General features: G+C 39.0%; 1 protein-coding gene across 4 annotated transcripts in view; it reads left to right on the top strand.

The window, feature by feature from the left end:
* Positions 1–19,297, top strand: part of LOC126483627 (transmembrane protein 268) — a 112,483-nt gene that overhangs the window by 57,685 nt on the left and 35,501 nt on the right. The window contains exon 7 of one of the 4 annotated variants that reach the window (XM_050106674.1): positions 962–1,011. The exons of 2 other annotated variants lie outside the window; for them this stretch is intronic. In XM_050106674.1, the coding sequence (XP_049962631.1) occupies positions 962–1,005 (44 nt within the window). In that variant the 3' untranslated portion in view covers positions 1,006–1,011. Of the gene's footprint in view, positions 1–961; positions 1,012–2,628; positions 2,765–19,297 lie in introns of those variants that run through there. One more of the 4 variants, XM_050106671.1, reaches the window with a different exon arrangement.

Genomic DNA, 19,297 nt, shown 5'->3' with positions numbered 1-19,297 from the left:
CTTCCTATCTTCCCAGACTGGAACAACTGAACAGTTTCCTTCACCAGGTTTTCACCTACCTACCATTGTGCTCAGAAATGAGGAACATGCTACCCGCTATACTTCTCATCCCATCTTAGTCTGTACTCGATCAACATATACTAAAATTGCTTGGTGTATGCTTCGTACCCGTGTAAAGACCCAGATGGAAGACCTGTCCTACACACATACACAGCACATCAAATTCCATTTCCATCACAGGCATGTTATTCTGAAACATGATATCATTCAAAAGCTTAACAATATTCCAAATCTTGTTCGTGTGCTTGTTGATCACAGTTTTAATTTTGACATTTATTTCAGTTCTTAAATACATCTCCCATTAGTGCAATTTCGTTTATCCTTTGTCTTATAAATTTTTGCTGAATGTGTACATATTGATGTTAGAAAGTGCTGTAAAAAAAAGGTAGGTGTTTGCATATGTCTTTAGCAGATAAGTGATGATGTTTGCAGTGAATATTTAAACATTATTAGTTTTTTATTCCACGTTTTCTCAGCAAGTACATTTCATAGATGTGTAAGAGGCACGCGCACACTCTCTCTCTCTCTCTCTCTCTCTCTCTCTCTCTCTCTCTCTCTCTCTCTCTCTCTCTCTCTCTCCGTCTCCATCTCCGTGTGTGTGTGTGTGTGTGTGTGTGTGTGTGTGTGTGTGTGTGTGTGTTTGCACGCGTGCCGGTGGACAGGTTCACGCCATATTCCACCGAATCAAATGTAGTATTGCATCTGTTTCCCAACTTATTTGTGAAGAAACACTCTATTAAATCTTGAAGTATTTTGTTGTCCTATATGTTTATTCAGAAAACTTAATAGCTTCACTCTCTCTCATTCACTTTGAATATGGTGTGGACTATGTTCACTTTGTTTCATGCAATGTTTCTCATTAGTGACTGTGTTTAAAATTATATTGTTTCTTTTCATGCAGCTGTTTATCAAAAGCCACGGGTGGCTTTAGTGGAAACATTTTGATCAGTTGTGAGTATGAATGAATATGTTTGTACAGATGATAAAACCTTGAAGTAGTGAATTATTTGTACGCAGTATTCATGCATAGCGTTATGTTTTAAAGTAATGCACGTTGTAATACTTAGTTTCACAATGTTTATTTTGAAGTTGCTACAGTTACATATACTTCATTGAATTATTGCTATCGGTGTCAAATTTTCTAAGATATACCCTCTAGTACTTGAGGATAAAAGTAACTTCCATATGACGATACGTCACTGTCAAGTAGCATTGTACAGTGAATCGTTGACCATACACTATAGCACAGTATAGTACTAAAAGAAATACAAAAGGAGACAGACAGACAGACATTTCACATTAATTCAAAGACCGTAGTTACCGTGAACTCGCCGCAATTCACGAGCCTCTGGTCGTTACAAATGGTGGGACATTGTTCTCAGTAGGGTATGTGATCACCACAGATGGCAATGCATGCTCTGTACATGGGTTCCCATGCTGCCCACAAGGTTGTTAAGGAATTCTTGTAGCAGGATATTCAATTCCTGGTTGACTATTGCTTGATGGTTGTTGGTGTACGTGTATGTGGTGTGATTCATCTCCCCAATGCATCCCACATCTACTCAATGGTATTTAAATCAGGGTAATGGGCAGGCCAGTCCGTTTGCTGCATACCTTCTCATCTCACGAGCTCCTCTACCTGCGCTGTTAGATGCTGTCACACATTCTCATACATAAAAATGAAGCCTGGGCCAAACACATCCCTGAAAAGATGCACATGGGGAAGGAGTATAGGGCCACAACAACTTTGACCGATGCACCATATTCAAAGATTTGTAGGTCAGTACTGCCTTGCAACATTATACCTCCCCACACCTTAACGCCTGATACCAAAATGATCGCATTTGAGAATGCGGAACATACCCTCGTGTGGCAAGAGGTGGGGATGTGTAATACACCCAGGAACACTGTCAAACATGATCATTCTTGTGGTCTAGGTATTATGCTGTTGGGAGGCATAATGTTGCCAGGGAGTGCTGACTTCTAAATCTTTGAACATGGTACAGACACTGGTCATTGTTATTTTGGCAATGTACTCCTTCCCTATATGCATCTGTTTGGGAGTTGCATTCAGCTCTGACTTCATTTTTATGGATGACATTGTGGACTGCATTGAACTGAGCAAGTGAATAGAATGAGAGGACGGGACGGGTGTGCCCTTTCTCCTGACATGAATCACATTGAACTTCTGTGGGGTGTGGTTCGGAGATGTATCCACATCCACATGCACCAATGACCACCCCTCAGTAGTCAACCTCACCATTGGAGGAATGGAATGCCCTACTACAAGAACTCTTTACCAACCTAGTGGCCAGAATGAGAGCATGCTGCGGAGTTTGCAGTGTCATCGATGCTGATCAAGCACCCTATTAAGAACCTGACCCATCATTTGTAGTGCCCAGGGAACCATCATAGATTACGGTGACTTAGTTGTATTTATTGTCTTTGAATAAAAGTCTCATTTCTTTTTATCTCATTGTGTATTTCTTTTAGTTACCTTCTGTATTATGCTGTAGCAGTTTCTTTCTACATATGGTCGAAGTTTCATCGAGATATCTTACTTTTCAGTGACACATCGTGCGAAGGCTACTCCTGTCCCTAAGTTGTGCATACCAGTGTGTTACAGAGCAGTGTTACCTCTTATGAATGCTGCCAGAACAATTTTATTTGGGTCTGATTAATTATGGAGAAACTGTCATAATTGGATTCTATTATAATTAGTTTGGAGTTTACAAGTAAGGAGAAAAATACAACAACTAAACTATAGTCATTATAACAAAAAAGGTGAATAGTTGTAGAGATTTGATACACCTGCATCTTTGAGAATACTGAAAGCATGTGCTACATTTGGAATGTGATTATATCATAAATGCAGTAGAAGGACCTGGATTAAAGAATTTGAAATTTCTGATTGAAACTCGGGAGACAGGGAAAGTAAACTTAAAATCAAGCAAAATGAACAAAATCATGTGAAGAATTGCCTGGAAATCAAAACTTTTTATATCAGTGGTAAATGGGAAAATGGATAGCTCTTCATTGATAGATGGAGAATTGGAATCTGAGAACTGCAGATATCAAATGTGTGAAAAGAAATCTCTGAGCTCAGGCTCATAGACATATTGGGGACATAGCTCAGAAATGTAGCTGCCATTTTCAGAAATTTTACTCCTTTTCGGATATGTACATAAAAATTTGAGAAACTTGTTTCTTCACATATATCAAGGGCTCTGTGTTAAGGAATAATAGTGTCATGTTCTATGATTTACATGCTACAGGTGAAAGCAGAAAAATAAATTAAATAGGCTTTGCAAGTATCCCTGTAGCTCAGTAGCTGTTGAATGGAAACATTTGGGGAGCATTTGTGACTTGCCCTGGTTTTCTTAATGTTGTTGTTGTTGTTGTTGTTGTTGTTGTTGTTGTGGTTGTGGTCTTCAGTCCTGAGACTGGTTTGACACAGCTCTCCATGCTACTCTATCCTGCGCAAGCTTCTTCATCTCCCAGTACCTACTGCAACCTATATCCTTCTGAATCTGCTTGGTGTATTTATCTCTTGGTCTCCCTCTACGATTTTTACCCTTGATGCCTCAGAACATGTCCTACCAACCGATCCCTTCTTCTAATCAAGTTGTGCCACAAACTTCTTTTCTCCCCAATCCTATTCAACACCTCCTCATTAGTTATGTGATCTACCCATCTAATCTTCAGCATTCTTCTGTAGCACCACATTTCGAAAGCTTCTATTCTCTTCTTGTCTAAACTATTTATCGTCCACGTTTCACTTCCATACATGGCTACACTACATACAAATACTTTCAGAAACGACTTCCTGACATTTAAATCTATACTGGATGTTAACAAATTTCTCTTCTTCAGAAACTCTTTCCTTCCCATTGCCAGTCAACATTTTATATCCTCTCTACTTCGACCATCATCAGTTATTTTTCTCCCCAAATAGCAAAACTCCTTTACTACTTTCAGTGTATCATTTCCTGATCTAATACCTCAACATCACCCGACTTAATTCGACTACATTCCATTATCCTCGTTTTGCTTTCGTTGATGTTCGTCTTATATCCTCCCTTCAAGACACTATCCATTCCATTCAACTGCTCTTCCAAGTCCTTTGCTGTCTCTGACAGAATTACAATGTCGTCGGCGAACCTCAAAGTTTTTATTTCTTCTCCATGAATTTTAATACCTACTCCGAATTTTTCTTTTGTTTCCTTTACTGCTTGCTCAATATACAGATTGAATAACATCGGGGAGAGGCTACAACCCTGTCTCACTCCCTTCCCAACCGCTGCTTCCCTTTCGTGCCCCTCAATTCTTATAACTGCCATTTGGTTTCTATACAAATTGTAAATAGCCTTCCGTTCCCTATATTTTACCCCTGCCACCTTCAGAATTTGAAAGAGAGTATTCCAGTCAACATTGCCAAAAGCTTTCTCTAAGTCCACAAATGCTAGAAACGTAGGTTTGCCTTTCCTTAATCTAGCTTCTAAGATAAGCCGGAGGGTCAGTATTGCCTCACGTGTTCCAATATTTGTACGGAATCCAAACTGATCTTCCCCAAGGTCGGCTTCTACTAGTTTTTCCATTCGTCTGTAAAGAATTCGCATTAGTATTTTGCAGCTGTGACTTATTAAACTGATAGTTCGGTAACTTCCACATCTGTCAACACCTGCTTTCTTTGGGATTGGAATTATTATATTCTTCTTGAAGTCTGAGGGTATTTCGCCTGTCTCATACATCTTGCTCACCAGATGGTAGAGTTTTGTCAGGACTGGCTCTCCCAAGGCTGTCAGTAGTTCTAATGAAATGATGTCTACTCCCAGGGCCTTGTTTCGACTCAGGTTTTTCAGTGCTCTGTCAAACTCTTCACGCAGTATCGTATCTCCCATTTCATCTTCATCTACATTCTTTTCCATTTCCATAATATTGTCTTCAAGTACATCGCCCTTGTATAGACCCTCTATATACTCCTTCCACCTTTCTGCTTTCCCTTCTTTGCTTAGTACTAGGTTTCCATCTGAGCTCTTGATATTCATACAAGTGGTTGTCTTTTCTCCAAAGGTCTCTTTAATTTTCCTGTAGGCAGTATCTATCTTACCCCTAGTGAGATAAGCCTCTACATCCTTACATTTATCGTCTAGCCATCCCTGCGTAGCCATTTTGCACTTCCTGTCGATCTCATTTTTGAGACGTTTGTATTGCCTGCTTCATTTACTGCATTTTTATATTTTCTCCTTTCATCAATTAAATTCAATATTTCTTCTGTTACCCAAGGATTTCTACTAGCCCTCGTCTTTTTACCTACTTGATCCTCTGCTGCCTTCACTACTTCATCCCTCAAAGCTACCCATTCTTCTTCTACTGTATTTCTTTCCCCCATTCCTGCCATTTGTTCCCTCACGCTCTCCCTGAAACTCTGTACTTTTTGCAGTTTCTTCAGTTTTAATCTACAGTTCATAACCAATAGATTGTGGTCAGAGTCCACATCTGCCCCTGGAAATGTCTTAAAATTTAAAACATGGTTCCTAAATCTCTGTCTTACCATTATATAATCCATCTGAAATCTGTCAGTATCTCCAGGCTTCTTCCATGTATACAACCTTCTTTTATGATTCTTGAACCAAGTGTTAGCTATGATTAAGTTGTGCTCTTTGCAAAATTCTACCAGGCGGCTTCCTCTTTCATTTCTTAGCCCCAATCCATATTCACCTACTACGTTTCCTTGTCTCCCTTTTCCTACTACCGAATTCCAGCCACCCATGACTATTAAATTTTCGTCTCCCTTCACTATCTGAATAATTTCTTTTATTTCATCATACATTTCTTCAATTTCTTCGTCATCTGCACAGCTAGTTGGCATATAATCTTGTACTACTGTAGTAGGCGTGGGCTTTGTGTCTATCTTGGCCACAATAATGCGTTCACTATGCTTTTTGTAGTAGCTTACCCGCATTCCAATTTTTTTATTCATTATTAAACCTACTCCTGCATTACCCCTATTTGACTTTGTATTTATAACCCTTCATTCGCCTGACCAAAAGTCTTGTTCCTCCTGCCACCGAACTTCACAAATTCCCACTATATCTAACTTTAACCTATCCATTTCCCTTTTTAAATTTTCTAACCTACCTGCCCGATTAAGGGATCTGACATTCCACGCTCCGATCCGTAGAACGCCAGTTTTCTTTCTCCTGGTAACGACGTCCTCTTGAGTAGTCCCCGCCCGGAGATCTGAATGGGGGACTATTTTACCCAAGAGGACGCCATCATCATTAACCATACAGTAAAGCTGCATGCCCTCGGGAAAAATGACGGCTGTAGTTTCCCCTTGCTTTCAACCGTTCGCAGTACCAGCACAGCAAGGCCACTTTGGTTAGTGTTACAAGGCCAGATCAGTCAATCATCCAGACTGTTGCGCCTGCAACTAGTGGAAAGGCTGCTGCCCCTCTTCAGGAACCACACGTAACAAGAAATAACCAAGAAAGCAATGAATGTGACTAATGCCAGTGGAAATTAAGAGGAAGAGGAGACTCCAAACAAACACAGGGAACATTCACAAATCACAGCTGGAAATTTCATTTCAATTATTGCCACCTATCAGCCAGGATCCAGCTCCCTTCCATGTCATTGTTGTTACTGAGATAAACAGTAGGGACCTCAGTTTTACAGGGGATGCAGTTTTCCAAGGGAAAGTGTATTTTCCATTGTCGACAGCACATCACAAGGAATGTAGAATAAATGCTTCCCAATACTTAATAATACTTAATAATACTTGGCTTAATAATGAAAACACATTTCTAACTTAAGCGAAGAGACCATTTTAATTCTCACATTTAAACATAGGAATTGTAAATTAGGCATAAGAGTTATCGATGTTGGCATCAATAACTGTACAGAAAAGATATTGCATTGAATAGTGAACTTATGTCTTGTCTGGGTTCTCAAAAACAGGGAGCCTCTGAACCACTTTTTGTTGTGTTCAGGCTTCAGTTCAGTTTTCCATCATTGATAAGCTTATAATGCTGAAAGTGACTATACAATTCTTTTTTCCTGACCAGTGTTGCTCAACCACATACAGAAAAATATTAACATTTACACTCTGTGAAGCTCTTTAGAATCATATTTCATTATAATGAGAACTGCACCTTTCCCATCCCCCATGAAATGGTGTATTTTATTGTATGCATTTAAGCAGACACAGGACTCTGGTGCATTTTCTCCACATGCTCTATCAATGCATCACTTAAAAGGCTGGAGACACGTGTATTGTGTACAGTTGTCCATCCTCTAAGTTGTTTTGGCTGACCCTTACAATAATTCAACTTATTCACAGGATTACAAAGTTTTTATATTCAAATGAATTATTTGATATTATAAGGGTATATCTCTTACAGGTGTACACATACAGCCTTGGGATTCTTTTTAAAATTACATTTAGGATCAAAGGTTTGATTTACCCTAGACAATAATAAAAATCATATCATACTTCTGCAAGCATATCTGCTGTTAACACAGTCACTACTATTGCTAAGTGGTGTTACAGTTGACCCACAGTTATTAGAAGAGTGAAGGTTGTCGGGTAGACTGGCTGAAGGGAGAAAGGAGATGGGGTATGGGAGGTTGAGGAGGGGGGAAAGGTGGCTGATGGCTGGGAGGGAAGGTAGCGAGTGCACAGGATGGGAATGTAGCACTGGTGAGCTTTGCTCTGGCACGTACATCAACTGTGATAAGCAATCCCTTGCCCTGAATGCTGAAAACCTTACTGACAGGCTTAACCCCCCTATGAACCTAGCCTAGAAGCAGATTTCCCATATGCTTTCCATAATTGAACATAAGCCTCCGAACACCCCAAGGAACTATCACCTCCAGTGGGCGCATAACTCTTCTGATAGTACATGTATGGCAAACATTGGGCCCCAAGCCGTTGCCATACTTCTTCCTTTTCTGTGTTGTAATCATTGTGTCTGACTATATCATTCCCCAGACTTTGTCTCTAGGAAGGCTTGCCGGAATGTCGATTATTACTTTTGCCACTTTTTATTATTTTTCACCACCTATTTTGGTTAACATATATTTAGTCCCCACATGTCTACCTTTCCAAAAATTTTACAGAAGTGCAGAGCATGTTAGGAAGGCTGTCCAATATGTAGCATGTTAGCCATTTCATGTGGTGGGTCGTCATATACTATTGCAGCAAATGCTCTATTGTTCACTGGACCGCCGTCTCTGCTCTGTTGATGCCTGAGTTGCTGTCTCCCCCACATGCTGAGGAGTAGGTGATTGTCCATTTCGGGACACAGCCTCCATGCAACAGCCATCTACTCAGGTAGCTATTGCTCTGGTGGGGAGATGCCCATGGTCTTAATGGAGAATATTGAAAACGTATTTGGGTAAATTTCTTCCCTTAGTAAATTGTGCTGTGATTCCATCTTAATTAAAACTACAAAGCCTACCCATTACCAAAAAAACCCTTGGTGGCATACATTTCACTGTAACTTCCTATAACATTCTAAACATAGTACAGGATACACTTTTTCTCTGGGACTTAACTCTGCAGATGTATGAAGAACTACGCAAACACTTGGGAAAGCACTGAATCAGCATCTACATTTATGCCGACCAGACAACAAGGTTGATCCTGGCGCATTATCCTTGCTTTCAGAGGAGATTCATTTCCAGAAGTGGTCTGAAGCATGGTTCATTGCTGTGATAAGAAACCATACTTCCCAAACCTGATGTGTTGCTTTAAAGAGAAACACTTCAGACATTTGTCTTCCCAGTGTTCATATGATCTGATTTGTGGGAATTGTGGTCAACCATTTTACAAAAGGGGGAGGGGGGGATTCACCACGAACGTTACTGCCTGCCTGTGTCAGTTGTGGAAACGAATTCCCTCCTTGAGCCCCAAAGTGTACTACCATAATTAAAGAACATAAAATCAAGGAACTGAAGGTCTCTGATCATCCTTCATATTTTAAAGCTCAGAAAAAAATATGATGGTATATTTCCTGTCTCGATGATATCTACCTTTGCCACTATTGCAGTCAGATAATCAGCAGTACCTGGTGTACTTACTCCCTTGACGTCAATGTCCGGCAGTTGCACAAGTCCATTAGCCCTCAAGGGCTATATGTCCTCCCCACTCATGGTTCCTGCAGCACTATCCTTGGGAACCTTGACACCCTACAACCAGCCAGAGAAGCAGAATCATCATCTGACATCTACTGGTGACAGGGCTCTCTCCACTAAAATCTGGAGACCATTGACCCAGCATCAGCCAGCAGCTGAAGAACCTACAAACTGTGGTTCCAAGGGCGTCCCACTCCTCCTTAGTTTCACACCCACGGTGGATAAACCCATTAAAAGAAGTGAAAGAAAAAAAGAAAAAACCACAGGAGAAGGCTACTACAGTGATCATGGAGGCACCAGATTCCCCCGTATCATCAGACTCTTGAATTGATGTTCGTTGTTGTTCTACCCGCCATCAGAAGCAGTCAGTGACCCTGTGGTGTTCCCTGTCCTCCTAGTCCTGTTAAGCCTAGCCAGGGTACCCTTAGCACAATAGTTCAGTGGAACTGCAATGGATATTAAGTCACCTGCCAGAACTGTAACTGCTAGTTTCCTCCTGGTCTGCCAGATGTGTTGTTCTCCAAGAAACACCCACCACTGATCATTTTCCAACAATGAGGATACCATGCATTTTGTCAGAAACGCACTGGCCCCAAGAGAGCATCTGGTGGGTTCTGTATATTTGTTCAAACAATTGTTATTTGTGAGTGGATGCTTCTCTATACCACATGGGAAACAAAAGCAGTGCAGTTGTGAATGACCCCAGCAAACACCATTTGTAACACTTGTCTATCCCCAGGCAGGGCGCCAAAATACCTTGAGATAATCACCTTAATTACTCTCCCACTCTTTTCTACTACTTGAGGGTTTCAGTACGTACTGCCCCCTGAGAGGAACTACCATGTAGTCTGTTAGGGGCATTTTGATTAACCAACTTTTTTACAATTTTGATCTGTTGCTCCTTTGTGACAGGACACCTACCCACCTCAGTGCTACACATAGCACCTTTTCAGCTGTTGATTGAACATTCTTTCCCTACAGTCACATTTCTTCACTGTAATGGTTGCTACATGAGATCTTTTTGATAGCTACCACTTTGTAGTGATCCTGTCACTTCTTGTCACTGGCTGATGGACCAATTGTCATGTTGGGCTCTTCATAGAGCCAACTGGTAATTGTATACCTCTGCTGTCATCTTCAACCCTCTTGTCAGATTGCGCAATGGGGTCGCGGGAGACATCTCGGACACGATTGACCACACCACTGAAACTGCAATTCCTCGTTCTGCAGGCAACCACCATGCTGGGCTGGTACAATAGTACCCACAGACATTGTAAAAGCTATTCAGGATCACTGAAGGACGTTGCAGTCTCCCATGTGACATTCTTCACAGATCCCTTATCACTTTTACACAGCTGTACATAAAGGCAGTAAGAAGGAATTCTGGGAGTGCTATGCAGCCTTCTTGGAAATTTATGCCTCTTCATCCCAGGTGTAGGCTTAGGTCCATTGTCTTCTGGGCTGCCAAAGATGAATAACTGTTCTGGGTGTCTTCCTCTGTGGTGGTGAGGCCACCAGTGGATCAGTTCTTGCTGAACTCTTAGTGATATTTTTTGCATCGACAATGGTGTGTTATTACTCTGCTACATTTTGAATTTGTAAAAGACGTCTCCCTATCTTTAACACCTGTCATGATGAATTATGTAATGAACCTTTCACTGATTTGAAACTGCTTCAAGCTCTTGACTTTTCACAAGATATGGGCCCAGACGACTCTGACCCAATTTATAATCAGATGATCCATTATCTCAGTGTTACTTAAAGACTCCATCTACTCAGCGTCTTCAACTGTATTTGGCTGGAAGATGTTCTTCGCTATGTTGAGATAGTATGATTGTCCCAATCCTTAAAACAGACAAAAACCCAATTTCCATTAACATCTGCTGACTGATTAACTTCACCAACATGTTGTCTGAAAACTGCCTGAAAGTTTTCTAGCCCAGTGATTATGATAGCTTCTCGAATTGCAGGGCCTTTTGTCTGCCTACCAGTGTAGTTTCTGGGAGGGACAATCCACAGTCTCGTTATGTTGGAAACAACAATCCGACAGGCATTTTCTAAACTCCAATACCCCTTTCCTTCCATGACTGGGACATTCAAGATTCTCTACAGATTTTTTTTATTCATCACTTTTTATATCAGTGGTTGTTTCAGCTTAGAGTTGGTATGTCACTCAGCTCCCCATGTGTCTTTTTACAACTCAGTGCCCGGCAAGTTGTTACTTTAAACCCTTAAATTATTTTTTTTAAGTGTGGCTCTCATATTGCGGACTGGCCAACAGTTTATCTCATGTGTGTTCTTCGCATGGCCTTAACAGTGCTTGCCACCAACAATAGTTATGAATTCATGTGAGCAATCGTGGTCATTCCTTATAGCCTTGAATGAGGAAAATATATACCATATATATGCTTCCATGAATCCCTTACATTAGAATTTGGGAAGAGTAATTCAGATTTTATTAACTTTGGGAGCCATTGGAACCAGAAATATTGCCTACTTAAGAAGACTGTTGAGATATTTGACAGCAGTTAAAAGTATTATCCTGATCCCAGGCACAAATACTGTATCTCCAAGGATTGTGTTGTAGTGATGAAAAGTATAACATGAGATGAGTTTAACATTGCTCCTTTATTAAATGTAACTATTTGTAATCCAAAAAATAAAGGATTTGGAGTTAAGACTAGTGCAGTCTTATTACAACTGAAAATTAACGTTTTGAAGCAATGAGAGTTCCAAGGTGACTGTTTATACATGACAGTAATGAATGAAATTAGCATTAAATGTATTCCTGTGGTACTGTGTGCTATGCAGTATCAATCTGTGTTCAAATTTCATTGATACTGACTTTTGTAAAACATTCATGTGGTTCTCAGCAAATCTCCCATACATATTAAGTTACTGGAATGACTTCGACACAGGTGCACTACAGAACAAGTAATAGTTCCTGGGGTGAAAAGCCATCTTCAGTTGTGGGTTCAAAGTATTCAGACATTACCTCCTTAGAATATGATGCTGCAATTACAGTAAAAGATGAGTATTATCTTGAATTTTAGAACACATTTTATAATACGTTGGAATTATGACGACTCATGAAACCCCATTACAGAACAGCAACTTTTCGCCATTGGTAATATTTAAAAATGTTTTGTGAATGAACTATGTAGAGCACTTGTACATCACTTTATTTATAACTCATTTTGGCAACCATCATTTTCAGAACAAAACTTAGAACTTGTAAAACAGTGTTTTGTGCCAACCAATAAAATCTATGCCCCACTTAGGCACAGCGTTTACTGATTGACACTGAATATTGTTTACAAATTCTAGGTTTTGATCTGATAAAAATGAAGTTATAAATAATGTAATGTAGTAACCGATCTAGACAATTTTATTCATAAACTTTCCACATTGATCACATTCTCATTCAGAAAATCTCTCTTTCATTAATAAATTTAAGAATGTATTTTGACATATGGCTCTGTGAAACTGACACATCAGGTGATGTCCCTAGGGTCACCAAAAATGGTATATGTATTGGAAACAGTTGGAATTTAGAATCGATGCCTGTGCTACATATTTATCTTTGCTGCAGTTGCTACAGACGCTTTTATAGACATTCCTATTAACATGGTTTTGTTTTGCCTACCCTTGTGTTACATTCGTTCTGTGTGTGTTAATAAAAGCATTTATGTTCACTTTCAAACTGTAACTTGTTTATTTCAAGTTCAATAACAACAGGTTATGGGCCCAGGCACAGTCACCCAGTGGTTTATTTGAAGTGAATAAAGACTTTTGGTGTTTTTTTTTTTTGTCACATTAAGACGCAGATACAGAATGCCAATATCATGAGTTCAGTCAGTGCTAATTCATTGCTGTTAACTGAAAAACTGAAAGTAAGAGAAAATTACAATACATGGCAATTTGCAATTAAAACTTATTTACAGCACAAACAATTGTGGCAGTGTATAACGGGCAAGATCAAAGATGAAGTTAAGATATGCACCGCAAGGGCCAAAATAATGTTATCAGTTGATCTTGCTGTTTATGTGTTCTGTAGATCATGTCATCTGCAAAAGAAACGTGGGATAAATTAAAACAAACTTACGAGGATTCAGGACTTTATCGAAGAATAGGATTGTTGAGAACACTTTTAACAATACGATTAGAGAACTGTTTGTCTGTGGAAGAATATGTGTCGAGAATAATTTCAATGTCAAATAAATTGAATGATCTTAACTTCGAAGTGAAAGATGAGTGGGTAGGATATATCTTGTTAGCTGGACTGCCTAATGAGTACAAACCAATGATAATGGGTTTAGAGAACTTCAGCACACTGATTACGGGTGATTCCATTAAAAACAAATTACCACAGGAAGTAAAGGATGAAGTGTGTGGTAACTCGTATATTAATAATATGGCTCTCCAGGCGAACAAAAAAGACAAGCGGATCACCTCAGACCACAGTCCCAGAGGTCCGAGATGTTACAACTGCAACAAATATGGACACACAGCGAAAAATTGTCACATTAAAAACAAGGCAAGCGAAAAATCAATAATTAAAGAAACCAGTTGAGACATTCTTTATGATGACACCGTCAACTAAAGCTATACACAAAGACTGGTTTGTGGATTCTGGTGCATCAGCTCACATGTCAAACCATCCATGCGATTTAAATTTTATAGCGTCAGTTCCCAGTTCACAAGTGGTCGTGACCAACAGCGAAAATTTAACTGTTAAAGGGACAGGCTGCATGCATATTAAAACTGGTAGGCCGAGAGAAAATAAATATTAAGGTGACGGATGTACTTTAAGTTCCTCAGCTGAGTACAAATTTACTTTCCATAAGAAAAATAGTGCAATAGGGTCACTCAGTCATTTTTGACAATAGAGGCTGTCGCATTCGAGATACAGAGAAGAAATTGATAGTTACGGCATCGGTAATCAACTGAATGTATAGGCTGGACCAACTAAGTGATTGCAGTGCAGAAACAAAATATTCGTCCTTGTCTATTGATGCGAATCTATGGCACAGATGATTAGGCCACCTACACTCAAATGCAATGGAAGAGTTACGAAAGGGTTTGGCTAATGGCATCAAATATAAAGGAGCCGCCGATACTCCGTGTGTTACGTGCATAGAAGGTAAGCAAACTAGATTTTCCTTTCCTCACTCCATTTCTAGAGCTAAAAGAATTTTGGAGTTAGTGCATTCAGATTTGTGTGGTCCAGTGGAAACCACTTCGATTGGTGGATCTAAATATTTTCTAACTCTGACTGGTGATTTATCTAGAAAGATTTTTTTTGTATACTGTCAGCAATAAATACCAAGTACCTGACATTCTTTGCAATTTTAAAAAGTTCATAGAGAATCAGGCAGGAGAAAGGCTTTGTATCGCGCGAACTGATAATGGAAAAGAATATGTAAACGAAAGACTGACAAAATTTTTAAGGGAAGGAGGAGTTAAACGTGAAACCACTGTTCCCTACACTTCAGAACAAAATGGTGTTGCAGAAAGGTACAATAGAACAGTTGTGGAAAGGCAAGATGTATGTTATTTGAAGCGAAATTACCCACAGATTTTTGGGGACAAGCAGTATCCACTGCAGTTTCTAATTAACAGAACACCAGCAAAAGCTTTGGACAACATAGCACCAGAGGAATCTTTCTCATGAAAGAAACCTGACCTCCGACATATAAGATTATTTGGCAATAAGGCATTTGTCCACATACCAAAAACCATTAGGTGCAAGTTGGACAAGAAACATGTTCAATGCATACATTAAGCTACCTACGGCTTCTTTATATGGGCTTTCTTCGTGGCATCTCTTTCTCTCTCTGTTTTTGGGCTCATTGCATAAGTTAATACTTAGTAATTGTCAAGCGGAGTTCGTACTGGATTACAATCTTCCATGTTATACTTCCATAAAATCTGATTTATATAATGAGTCTGATCCAACCATAAAATTCCAAGCTTACGACCTCTTGTCACTCGGATCCCTAGACAATTGAATACTTCTCCAAGGTCCTTTAGTTTAAGTTGTTCCTTTAGTTGTTCTTTAAATGCAATTTTCTGTTACATATTGTCACAAAATGTAATCATATCATCTACATAAACAGCTACAATTAATATATCACGTCCTTGGTTTCTGTGATAAACACATGGATCAGTGGTGGGCATGCTGAAATTTAAACTTAGTAGAACTTTGTCCAGTTTGATATTCCAACAGAGACTCCCATTTTTAAGTTCATAAACTGCTTTCTTGAGTCTTTTAATACCTTCATATTTGACTGTTTTTGTCACATAGTCAACTGTGGGAATTTTAAGATAAATACCTTCTTTCAAATCACCTTGCAAAAAGCTGTCACCACATCACAATGATCAATGTCCAAGTTGTGTTTAGCAGCTAGACTAAACAAATATCTGAGTGAATTGTATCGTATCACTGGTACATTTCTTCATAGTCTAAACCTTTAACTTGTGAACATCCCTTAACTACGAGTCAAACTTTATGGAAAATTATCTGTCCTTGTAAGTCTCTTTTGATCTTAAAAACCTACCTAGTATCAATCACTTTTTCACCTTGAGGCAGGATAGCTGATTCCCAAGTTTTATTTTCTGCATGTGACTTCAATTCTTCTTCTATTGCTTGAAACTATTTCTCTGAATCCTTGGATTGCAAAGGTCCTTCCAAAGTTGATGGCTCTGATTCTTGTGAATCTTCTTTAGTACAATGAGTCACATAATGATCCATCTTCTTCAGTATGGGTATTCTGGAAGATGATCTGAGCACTTGTTGAGGTGGTTCAGATTCTTCTTCTATTTTGACTGAGCCTGTTTCTGCTGCAATGCTGTTATCCGATCTGTTGTCCCTTGAGTCATCTTGAATCATAATGTTCTCCTCCTCATTTGTGAACTGAATAGAAATATGATTTGGTTCCAGCAATTGATCACATGTTCCTGGCTTATTATTCCCTTGAATTATTTCTTCTTTAAATATTACATCTCTGGATTTAATGATTCTTTGTTGAACTGGATGGAACAACCAGTGAACACATTTCTTGTCCAATTTATGCCTAATGGTTTATGGTATGTGGACAAATGCCTTACTGCTGAATAATCTTAGATGTCAGAGGTCAGGTTTCTTTAATTACCGATTTTTCGCTTGCCTTGTTTTTACTGTGACAATTTTTCACTGTGTGTCCATATTTGTTGCAGTTGTAACATCTCAGACCTGTGGGATTGTGGTGTGAGCTGATTCGCTTGTCTTTTTTATTCGCCTGGAGAGCCACATCATTAACATATGAGCTGCCACAACTTCATCCTTTACTTCCAATAGTAATTTGTTTTTAATGGAATCATCCGTATTCGGTGTGCTGAAGTTCTCTAAACCCATTATCATTGGTTTGTACTCATTAGGCAGCCCAGGTAACAAGATACATTCTACCCATTCATCTTTCACTTCAAAGTTAAGACCATTCAATTTATTTGACGTTGAAATTATTTTCGACACACATTCTTTCGCTGACAAACAGTTCTCTAATCGTGTTGTTAAAAGTGTTCTCAACAATCCTATTTTTCGATTAAGTCCTGAATCCTCGTAAGTTTGTTTTAATTTATTCCACACTTCTTTTGCAGATGATGTGCTCTGCAGATGCACATAAATAACAGGGTCAACTGATAAGATTTTTTTGGCTCTTGCGGTGCATGTCACAAGTTCATATTCGATCTCGCCCGTTATCCACTGCCACAATTGTTCATGCTGTAAATAAGTTTTAATTCTAAATTGCCATGTATTGTAATTTTCTCTTCCTTTCAGTTTTTCAGTTGACAGGAAAGAATTAGCACTGACTGAACTCATGATATTGGCATTCTGTGTCTGCATCTTGTTGTGATGAAAAAAGCATAGTTTTTATTCACTTCAAATTAACCGCTGGGTGACTGTGCATGGGCCCATAACCTTTTGTTATTGAACTTGAAATAAACACGCTGTTACGGTTTGAAAGTGAACATAAATGCTTTTATTAACATGCACAGAATGAGTGTAACAAGAGTAGGCAAAACAAAACCATGTTAATAGGAACATCTATAAAAGTGTCATTAGCAACTGTCGCAAAGCTAAATATGTAGCAGAGGTATCAATTCTAAATTCCAACACCCCCACTAGAAGCAATGTCTCTCAGTACTTCATTCTCGGAGTCCAAATTCTTGTGTTAGTTGCTGATGTCTGGTTCTTGGCAGTGGCTTTATCGTATCTGCAAACATTCCGTCTGGGAAAATTTGCTCCAGTGTGATTTCTCCTGTATCTATCTTTTCCCTGATGAAATGATGCCTGGTGTCAGTGTGTTTACTGTGATTTTTGTATTCACTTGTCTTTGACAGATCAGTTGCACCTTTGTTGTCACAAAACAATCTTATCGGGCCCTCTTTTGGGTAAGGGGGTATCTCTCTTTGCTGACGTTGCAGCCAAAGTGCTTCCTGACATGCAGAAGTCATCAAGACAGCTACTGTTAGTTGTTTTTTACTATGCCATGAGATTGCTGGACCTTGTGACATAAATAAAAAACCAGTGGATGATTTTATATCTCTTATGTCCCCAGCCCGGTCACCATCAGTGTAACCTGTGATGTCATGATTTTCTTTGGAAAATAGTAGATTGAAGTCTTACTAGGATTCGTTTTACTGCTTGCCAGTGGGATTTTCCAGGGTGGTTATTAAACCGACTCACAACTCCAATTGCGTACACTAGATCTGGTCTAGCACCTAGTTGTGCATACATTAAGCTACCTATGGCTTCTTTATATGGGACTTTCTTCATGGCATCTCTTTCTCTCTTTGTTTTTGGGCCCATTTCATGAGTTAATACTTGGTTATTGTCAAGCGGACTTCATACTGGATTACAGTCTTCCATGTTATACTTTTGTAAAATCTAATTTGTGTAATGAGTCTGATCCAACCATAAAAGTCCAAGCTTATGATCTCTTGTCACTCAGCTCCCTAGACAATTGGATACTTCCCCAAGGTCCTTTAGTTTAAGTTGTTCCATTAGTTGTTCTTTAAATGCAATTTTCTGTTGCATATTGTCACAAAATATCATCATGTCATCTACATAAACAGCTACAATTAATATATTACGTCCTTGGTTTCTGTGATAAACACATGGATCAGTGGTGGATCTGCTGAAATTTAAACTTAGTAGAACTTTGTCCAGTTTGATATTCTAACAGAGACTTCCCTTTTTAAGTCCATACACTGCTTTCTTGAGTTTTTTAATACCTTCATATTTGACTGTTTTTGTCACATAGTCAACTGTGGGAATTTTAACATAAATTTCTTCTTTCAAATGACCTTACAAAAAGCTGTCACCACATCATAATGATCAATGTCCAAGTTGTGTTTAGCAGCTAGACTAAACAAATATCTGAGTGAATTGTATCGTATCACTGGTACATTTCTTCATAGTCTAAACCTTTAACTTGTGAACATCCCTTAACTACAAGTCAAACTTTATGGAAAATTATCTGTCCTTGTAAGTCTCTTTTGATCTTAAAAACCTACCTAGTATCAATCACTTTTCACCTTGAGGCAGGATAGCTGATTCCCAAGTTTTATTTTCTGCATGTGACTTCAATTCTTCTTCTATTGCTTGAAACTATTTCTCTGAATCCTTGGATTGCAAAGGTTCTTCCAAAGTTGATGGCTCTGATTCTTGTGAATCTTCTTTAGTACAATGGGTCACATAATGATCCATCTTCTTCAGTATGGGTATTCTGGAAGATGATCTGAGCACTTGTTGAGGTGGTTCAGATTCTTCTTCTATTTTGACTGAGCCTGTTTCTGCTGAAATGCTGTTATCTGATCTGTTATCCCTTGTCATCTTGAATCATAATGTTCTCCTCCTTATTTGTGAACAGGATAGATATCTGATTTGGTTCCAGCAAATGATCACATGTTCGTGGCTTGTTATTATTCTCTTGAATTATTTCTTCTCTAAGTATCACATCTCTGGATTTAATGATTCTTTGTTGAACTGGATGGAACAATTGGTATGCCTTGCCGTCTTCACAGTATCCGACGTGTATGCATTGAACACATT

This window comes from Schistocerca serialis, chromosome 6 (assembly GCF_023864345.2).
Source record: "Schistocerca serialis cubense isolate TAMUIC-IGC-003099 chromosome 6, iqSchSeri2.2, whole genome shotgun sequence".
NCBI classification, from domain to species: domain Eukaryota; kingdom Metazoa; phylum Arthropoda; class Insecta; order Orthoptera; family Acrididae; genus Schistocerca; species Schistocerca serialis.
Note: the sequence above shows the minus strand (reverse complement) of the source record. Positions and strands in the feature narration are given on the sequence as shown.